Source organism: Octodon degus, unplaced genomic scaffold (assembly GCF_000260255.1).
Source record: "Octodon degus isolate 3935 unplaced genomic scaffold, OctDeg1.0 scaffold00093, whole genome shotgun sequence".
NCBI lineage: Eukaryota > Metazoa > Chordata > Mammalia > Rodentia > Octodontidae > Octodon > Octodon degus.
Window position 1 is genome coordinate 3,305,089 of NW_004524669.1, and position 8,429 is coordinate 3,313,517.

The window sequence follows — 8,429 nt, forward strand, 5'->3', positions numbered from 1 at the left end:
TATTTTAGGGAAGGGTCTAGAGGGTGTTCAGGGTCTCACTACTAGATTGGACTGGTAGTGATCCAACTGCTTACAGCCTCCTAAGAGCTGGGATAACAGGCGAGCGCCAACAGGCCCAGTCTCAAGTGCCATCTCAGCTCTCAGCGTGCTCTGGGGGCGGGGCTGGCACAGCAGGCCCGAGAATTGAAACCCTGTCCCCTGCACCTGCTTGCAGGCGCTTTAATCCACTGAGCTATTTGGCCGGCCCTTGGGATGTCCTTCAGTGCAACTCTTATTACTGTTCTCACCAAGACAATGGCTATCTGCACAGATCAATGTGACTTGAAAGAATCTGGAAACCTCAGACTCCACGCCTAAGTGGCTAGGGTAGGAGCCCCAGCTCCATGATGAAGACACCTCTTTTCTCTGACACCAGAGCGCCACCATCTGTTCTCTCAGTTGATCCCTCTGAAGCGCACCCCAGTTCCACCTTGCTGATAGAACTTGGCACCAATGAGGTCTCTATTGCTTGCTGCAAATGAGAGAAAAGTCAACCGTTGTAAACGTTGGCTCCCATGGCTCCTGAGATTACCTTGAAACCATATTGGGTGTGAAGAGGAGAGGTACATGGGAAAAATGGGACTCTGGGGCTGAGGCTGTAGCTCAGAGGCAGAGCCCTTGACCTGAAGGAGAGAGGTCCTGGGCTCCATCCTCTGCACAGGAGAGAGGGAGACAGGGAAAACATGCTTTTGAAGAAAGGTGGCTTTTAGGAATAAGAGTTACCTTTTCACTCTTCTCCCCTTACTCCTAAAGTCTCATAAGAGCATCATTCCGTAAGTGCTACCATCTATCACTATTCCCACCCCTCACATGAGGATGGTGAGAACTTTATCCTGGGTGTGCTCCAGAGCCTACAGTATCAGAAAGCTCCGTGCTCACATGAAGGACTCCCAAGAAAGCCCTGGTGAGCTCTCAATCTCAGGAAAACCTTCAGAAGGTGACTAGAAATCACCAGCCACAGGCAAGTTTTGTAATTTTCCATTTTTCATATTGGTTATAATTTCTCACCCCTCTTAATTTACACAGAGGTATTTGTTTTTGTTTTATTCTGGTAGTTGAACCCAGGGAATGCTGAACTACATGCCTAGCCATTTTTATATTTTACTTTTTTTTTTTCTTTTTAGATATTTTTGAAACAAGGTCTCCCTACGTATTTAGACTGGCCTTGAAATCACTATGTATCCAGGCTATCCTCAAACTTATGGCAATCCTCCTGCCTCAGCCTTCTGAATGCTAGGACTACATGTGTCACCAATGCCTAACTCCTTTTCCAAAAAAGACTGACTTAGCCTTTGAATTTGTGATCCTGCTAATGCAGCCTCCCTGGTAGCTGGGATTACAGTACTATACCACATTCTGGCTTCCTGCTACGGTTCGTGTATAGTTATCCCCCCAAAGCCTCATGCAGTCTTGGAGCTGCTTCTGGAGTTTGTGATTATTGTTGGTGTGGACGCTGCACCTGCCCTGGGGCAGGTAATTTGCATTACAATATAAGGACAGAAGAGAAGCTTGAGCTGCTGCTCCTCCTCCCTTGTGCTTTTGCTCTTTGCTGCTGCCATGAAAGGTTGCTCTCTGCCAGGTGCCAGGCTGCCTTCGAGCCAGCTGAATGTGGACTGAAACCTCCAGTGACTGTGAGCTAAATAAACCTTTCCTTCCTTCATTTTGAGCGTCAGGTATTTGTCCCAGCAATGAGTAAAAAGTAACTAAGACACTTCCAGGGAGAAATTTAAAATGGAAGTGAGTCCAATGGTGGCAAGCCCAGGGCATGCGTGCCGCAATGGGCGGTGTGTATCACTGAAAGGTCCAAAACATTCACTTTCACTGAGAAGAATCTTAAGCCTGATAGAAGTAGATGTCTTTGAACTTTATATATCCTAGGGATGAAACTTCCCTAAATGGAGTTTTTTTAATAATTAAAGTAATGGATAGAGTGTGTATAAAAGTATTTCTCTCAGGCTTTTAAAATCTATTATAAACAAAATTTGCCTAAACTATAAGCACCATATCTATAGTTTGCATTATGAAAATATATTGTATTTTCAAATTTTTAAAAATAATCTGGCAAGATAGCTCAGCAGACTAAGCACCTGCTTTGGCAAGTGCAAGGACCAGGGTTCGATCCCCGGTCCTGCATGCCGCGTCAGCCCTGCTCCCAAGCACACTGAGCTGGCGACAGAGGCCAGACATGGTGGTGCACACCTGTAATCCCAGCGCTGGGGAGGCTAAAAACAGGAGGATCACCAGGAGTCTGATCTGTGTAGTGAGACCCTGTACCAAATACACAAATGAAAATAATAATAATAATAATAATAATGTTTTATAGTATACAAGCATAGCGATGGATGCTTGTAATCCCAGCACTCAGGCGGGTAGAACAGGAGAATCAAGAATTTGAAGGGCCAGCCAGATAGCTCAGCGGACTAAAGTGCCTACTTAAGCAGGGCGCAGGGACTGAGGTTCAATCCCCAGCACCACATGCCATGCTGGCCCCACCCCCAGGGTGCACTGCGACAGCCATTGAGACTGGGCATGGTGGTGCACACCTGTAATCCCAGCACTTGGGAGGTTAAAAACAGGAGGATCACTAGGAGTTTGATGTGTGTAGTGAGACCCTGTAGACCCTGTACTAAATACATTAAAAAGCTTTTGGCTTTCGGCTAGGAGGAGGCTAAGGTGCAACTTCCTTCGGTCATCCCGAATCCGGGTTCATCCGACACCAGCCACCTCCAGTACGCCGCCCAAGTTCGACCTCATTGAGATCAAAGTCGTGTACCTGAGGTGCACCAGTGGTGAAGTTGGCGCCACGTCTGCCCTGGCCCCCAAGATCGGTCCTTTGGGTCTGTCTCCAAAAAGTGGGGGATAACATTGTCAAGGAAACTGGTGACTGGAAGGGTCTGCGGATTACGGTGAAACTGACCATTCAGAACAGACAGGCTCAGACTGAGGTGGTGCCTGCCTCTGCCCTGATCATCAAAGCCCTCAGGGTGCCGCCAAGAGACAGAAAGAAGCCGAAACACATTAAACACAGTGGAAATATCACTTTTGATGAGATTGTCAACATTGCCCGACAGAACCTTGCAGCACCAACCTTTAGCCAGAGAACTTCTGGGACCATTAAGGAGATCCTGGGGTCCGCCCAGTCTGTGGGCTGCAACGTAGACAGTTGGCACCCTCATGACATCATAGAGGACATCATCAACAGTGCTGTTGAATGCCCAGCTAGCTAAGGAGCATAAGAAAATACATCAATAAAGAGATGATCTTAAAATTAATTAATTAGAAAGAAAGAATTTGAGGCTAGCCTGGGCTACTAGTGGAATCCCATGGGGGGGGGAATGGATGAATATGTGTGTGTGTGTGTGTGTGTGTGTGTGTATAATGCACAGAGATTTCTTTCTTGAGTGGCAGCAAACATTAGCTTTTCAGTCATCTCACCTAAGTCAGTTCTTAGATTATGTGATGAAGAACAATAAGAGGAGGAAGAAGAGAGGGAGGAGGAGAGGGAAAAGGAGGGGAAAAAAAGCTTCCACCATTAAAGTATGCACAAGATAAAGTCGTTCCAAGCCAGAAGCTGAGTCCTAGATGCAGGCCATGCAATGGCACATACTCGTGAATACGCTCACATGGGAAGCTACAGAAACACCCTGGCTCTCGATGGCTACCTGAGGCTGATGAACTGGATCGACATTTACTTGCTGGTGGATTCTTCCATGAGCAGGACTTTAGGGATGCTTGCCATGGCTGTAGTTCAGGCTTATCAAACACTGTAAGGAATTGCAAAGTTCTACCAGAGTTCAGGCTAAAAATCTGATCCTATAGGGAAACTACCAACAGGAGCGCTTCGAGTCCTGACCAAGGCCTATAATGAAAGGCAGCAAGTCACAGGGTGCAGCACCCACAATATAGCAGGATTCTATTGGCTTCATGTCAGTGTCTCCCAAGGGACCTGAACTTTACAGTTAATCTTAAGTGCAGGGAAGAGAAGTTCTTGGCAGAAAAGTTTATTGCCCAAGGGATCTACCAAGTCCATTTTACTTTGGACATCAAATGGCTGTGTTGAACCCCAACTATTCTCTATGTTACCAGTAAACCCTTATAATCTCCAACTAAAAAAATAGTTTTGTTTCTATGGAAGTTGATATATATCAACTCAAGTGACTCTGAGCTAATGATTTATATATTAAATTTATATGTTAAAGTGTTACTGGGAAACCAAGTCCTAACACCAAAGGGTCCCAACACTGCAAGAAACTAGAGACACACAAGATAAAGTCTATCCCTTGTGTCTTTGAGAAAAGATTTCAGAAAAGACACAAAGGCTGTCATATAGAATATAGGTAGAGTTTTTGCAAAATGATAGGTTTCCAGAGAGACGGGGAGACAGTGACAGAACAAATATACCTGCAAGGCTGAAAGTAGGTAAGTACCAAGGTCGAAGCTTTGCTGAATGAGATGTCAGGTTACATTTATAGGCTTAATCAGGTCTTTCAAGGAATGTCTTTTCTTTCCTCCAAAATCATTGTTCTTTCACACTGAAATGGGCTGCTGATCTACTAGGTCACTGTTTACCCTCGAAGTGGATGGATGTTTTCCATTTAGTTTGTTAGATGGATTTTTTTGGGGGGGGCGGGCTGGCTCAGGATGCCTTAAGGGCAGGTCTGGTAAGGCCTGAGGATCTGGGGATCGAACCACAGCATCCTGTGCCTGACTGCTTTGCTTAAGCAGGCAAAAGGTGAGATGGATTTTTTTCCCCTTATTTAGTTTGTTAAAAGCCCTTGACATTTTTCCAAGCTCTCATCCATGGTCTAGACTTTGTCCAGGCCCTGGACCTTATCAACATACTCTTAATTGTTTTGTTTTGTTTTTGCTCCGAATGCCTTCAAGGCATGACTGGCTGTCTTGTGTTGTGGGGATCGAACCACAGCAACCTGAGCCTGACTGCTTTGTTGAAGCAGCCACTTAAAGAACTGAGCTAAGGGGCAGGCCCCCATCAACATACTCTTAAGCTAAAGTTTGGAGCCACAAACTCATGTGGATTTTTTCCAAGGCTGATGATTAAGAAAGAAAAAGGAAAAATAATACTCTACCTTTGTACATTTTCAAGTAGCCTCCTAGACACCTGCATCCAGCCTGCTCTTGTCTAACTTTGTGCCTAATAAAAAGAATGGGGACTCCAAGGGGCATCTCAGATTTGGGAAGGATGAGGTCAAAGCACTCTGGAAGCTCCAATAAAGTACAGTGACCCCTCTGTATTTTTCTGCTTTGTATTCATCTGAAACATCAAACAGTGTCAAGGGGGCTGGGGAGATGGCTCAGTACAATAAGGGCTTCCCTGGCAAGCACAAGGGTCTGAGTTCAATTCCTGGTTCCACAAAAAAAAAAAAAAGATCTCAAGTCTTTCATTGCCAGTTAAACAGAAGACCCAATGCTATTATGGGCTACTGGACTCTTTTAGAATATTTTGCTGAGTTTACACACCTATAATATTCAATAATGGAACTTAGAAAAAGTAGGGTTTACAGATGAATGTCCATTTTGTATCTGTGTATTCAAAGTGGTTGGGATAGATATATAATTGCATTCTCTTAATGAATAGAATGATTTATTCTAATGGTGTTTGTAGATAGGATCTCAAGTCCGCATCTTGTACAGCAATTAACCACTAAGAAGAATATATGCAGTGTGTTATTTGTTGAATCTGTACTTCCAATTTGATTTGAAACTGTCTCATTGCTGTTTATCAATAAAATTAAAAATAAAATAAAATAATTAAGCAATAAAAAAAAGAAAAACAGTGTCAAGAAGCCAAAGCACTCTGGAAATCACTACACCAAGATTAAAAACAGTACTGTCCTTGCAAGCTTTACTGCCTCAAAACCAAACCTGGAGTTAATCATGGCTAAAATCTGCATTGGAAATAAGGCAGAGGGGAGGCCTCTGTGCTTATAAATCTACTTTCACATGGTGTCTGAGTCACCAAATGTGACTTCTGTTGTTGGAACAGATGACAGGAGGGGAAGCATAGCAAATTTCTGTTGCTGACACTATTTAAATCCAAGGACCAGTGAGATAGTTCAGCAGACTATGTACCTGCTTAGGCAAGTGCAGGGACCAGGCTTGATTCCCAGCACCACATGCTGCACCAGCCCAGCCCCCAGGTGTGCTGAGCCGGCCACTGAGACCCAGTAGGGTGGCACATGCCTGTAATCCCAGCACTGGGGAGGCTGAAAACAGGAGGATCACTACAAGTCTGAGCTGTGTAGTGAGTCCTGTACCAAATACATTAAAAAAAAAAAAAAAGTAGTAGACAGTCACAAAAAATTCACATTACCACCCAGCGTTTTCTGAACCCTAACATCTTAGTGAATAACTGAGGCACATGTTCTTGGCATAGGTTTCTAGAAAGGAGAAAAGGTAAGGAGAATGAACTAACAAGTTCAATTCCAATATTTTATTACTCTGAATGACAAAGCCTTCATGCAGTATGTGAAAAAATAATTCTTCTACTGGATTAGACAAACTTAAAAATAATTACAGCATTCAGCATATGAATAAGAGATATTTAGGTAAAATAGAAAACTCTTAATCACATTTATGCAGTAAGACTTCAAAACCAAATTAACATCAATGTATTTTGGTGATAATAAGCAAATTCTCAAATCAGGCTAGGGAGAGGCAGAGCAGGGCCAGGGTGGACCCATGGGGAGCTGCACTCCATAAAGAGGCTGCCCGCGCTACCCAGAACCATAGGCCACATGAACTTGGAAGCTCCCACCCCTGGGCAGTCTGGGGACTGATAAAATTCCTGTTCATTTGTTGCTTGGCATGAGTAAGATACTGACAGGCAGGCCCCTTTCTAGAAACATGAGTCCTCTATATGCCAAGGAGTTCCTGGAACTTAAGCATTGTGTGAAGAGATATTGGTTCCCCAATGGTTGGAAGAAACCTAAGTAAGACTAGCTTACTGGGACTCTGAGGAGGAAAGCAGCCCTTCTCATTGAGGTCATTTCACTGACCTGAAAAATCATATGGGCTATCTAAGGACATTAGCTGAAAGGGGTGGCCCTCTCGATATTTGGGTGGTAGGTCCTCTCTCCAGCCGCCAGGGTCAAGCTGGGATGGGCAGGGCAGTATTTTGGGTGGAGAATGGGGAAAGACACAGCCAACTGTCCTTGACTGAGCTGGGGTTAGAAGAATTTCCTAAGAGATAGATTAGATTTCAGGCTCCGTGTAAATCGTCACTGCTTATCATCCCCTCAAGGCAATCCTGGAGCCCTCAAAGAGGAGCCTGAGAATAATAAGAACAAGCCAAGAGCCAGGCTTGGTGGCCCACGCCTGTAATCCCCACACCTGGGAGGCTGAGGCCAGAGGATTGCTGTGAGTTCAAGACCAGCCTGGGCTACAAGGTGAGTTGAAGGCCAGCCTGAACTGCATAGCAAGATCGTGTCTCAGACCAAAACAAAACAGAACAACAAGCTAACACAGGTCATTCATAATTTGAGAAGAGGATCTGAAGAATGAGGCTGGTAAGAAAGTCAGTGGCAAACGTAGCTACACAGGACATAAGGGACCCTATTGAGTTGGGTGTGGTGCTGCACACCTGTAATCCCAGCATTCAAGAAGCTGAGGCAGGAAAAGTGCCAAGAGTTTGAGGAGGGGAGGGGAGAGGGAGAGGGAGAGGGAGAGGGAGAGGGAGAGGGAGAGAGAGAGAGAGAGAGAGAGAGAGAGAGAGAGAGAGAGAGAGAGAGAGAGAGAGAGAGAGATCCTATTCCCTCTTTTTATTTAGAGGGATCAAAACAGTATACTTATCTGACTTAGCAGGTTGATTGGTGTTTTCTTTTCTGAAAAGAAACTTGAGGTCTGCAGGTGCACCAGGTTTGTGGGTCTCTTCTTCATTTTCTGGTGTCACAGGCAGCTTGGGTTTTACCCTGCAGAGGTGAATCTAGAAAGTATTGGGAGCCAGGGTCCACGGGAATAGAAAAGAAGCATCCTTGAGATGAAAGGCAGAGAGCCAGTCAGTGTCTCCTGGGATCTATGCATGGAGGGTGCGGGGGCCCACCATGAAGGGGTGAAAGGGCACCACTGCCTCACTGGTGAGTCCAAGACCTCGTGCTAGGTGATATTCTCCCAATGGCTTGACAACAGTAAAAATGGAGGTAAGTTGCATGGGGACTGGCATGGCATCAGCAACTTTGTAGCCCCAAACTTATCAATAATAGGCCTAGGGCTGGTGAGATGGCTCAGTGGTCTAAAGCACCTACTTAGAACAAACTAAGCTAAGCAAAGCACAAGGACCGCGGTTCAATCCCCCAGCACCACATGCCAGCCAGCCCCACCCCCTGGTGGGCTGAGCTGGCCACATACACACAAAATAAATAAATAAATAAATA

General features: G+C 45.1%; 1 protein-coding gene across 1 annotated transcript in view; it reads left to right on the forward strand.

Annotated features, from left to right (window-relative positions):
• The window catches only part of LOC101570039 (60S ribosomal protein L12-like), a 7,605-nt gene extending 4,339 nt beyond the window's left edge, over positions 1–3,266 (forward strand). The window contains exons 2-4 of the mRNA XM_012516133.1: positions 793–812; positions 2,701–2,828; positions 2,893–3,266. Of these exons, the coding sequence (XP_012371587.1) occupies positions 793–812; positions 2,701–2,828; positions 2,893–3,266 (522 nt within the window). The remainder of the gene's footprint in view (positions 1–792; positions 813–2,700; positions 2,829–2,892) is intronic.
• The last annotated feature ends 5,163 nt before the right edge of the window (positions 3,267–8,429 follow it).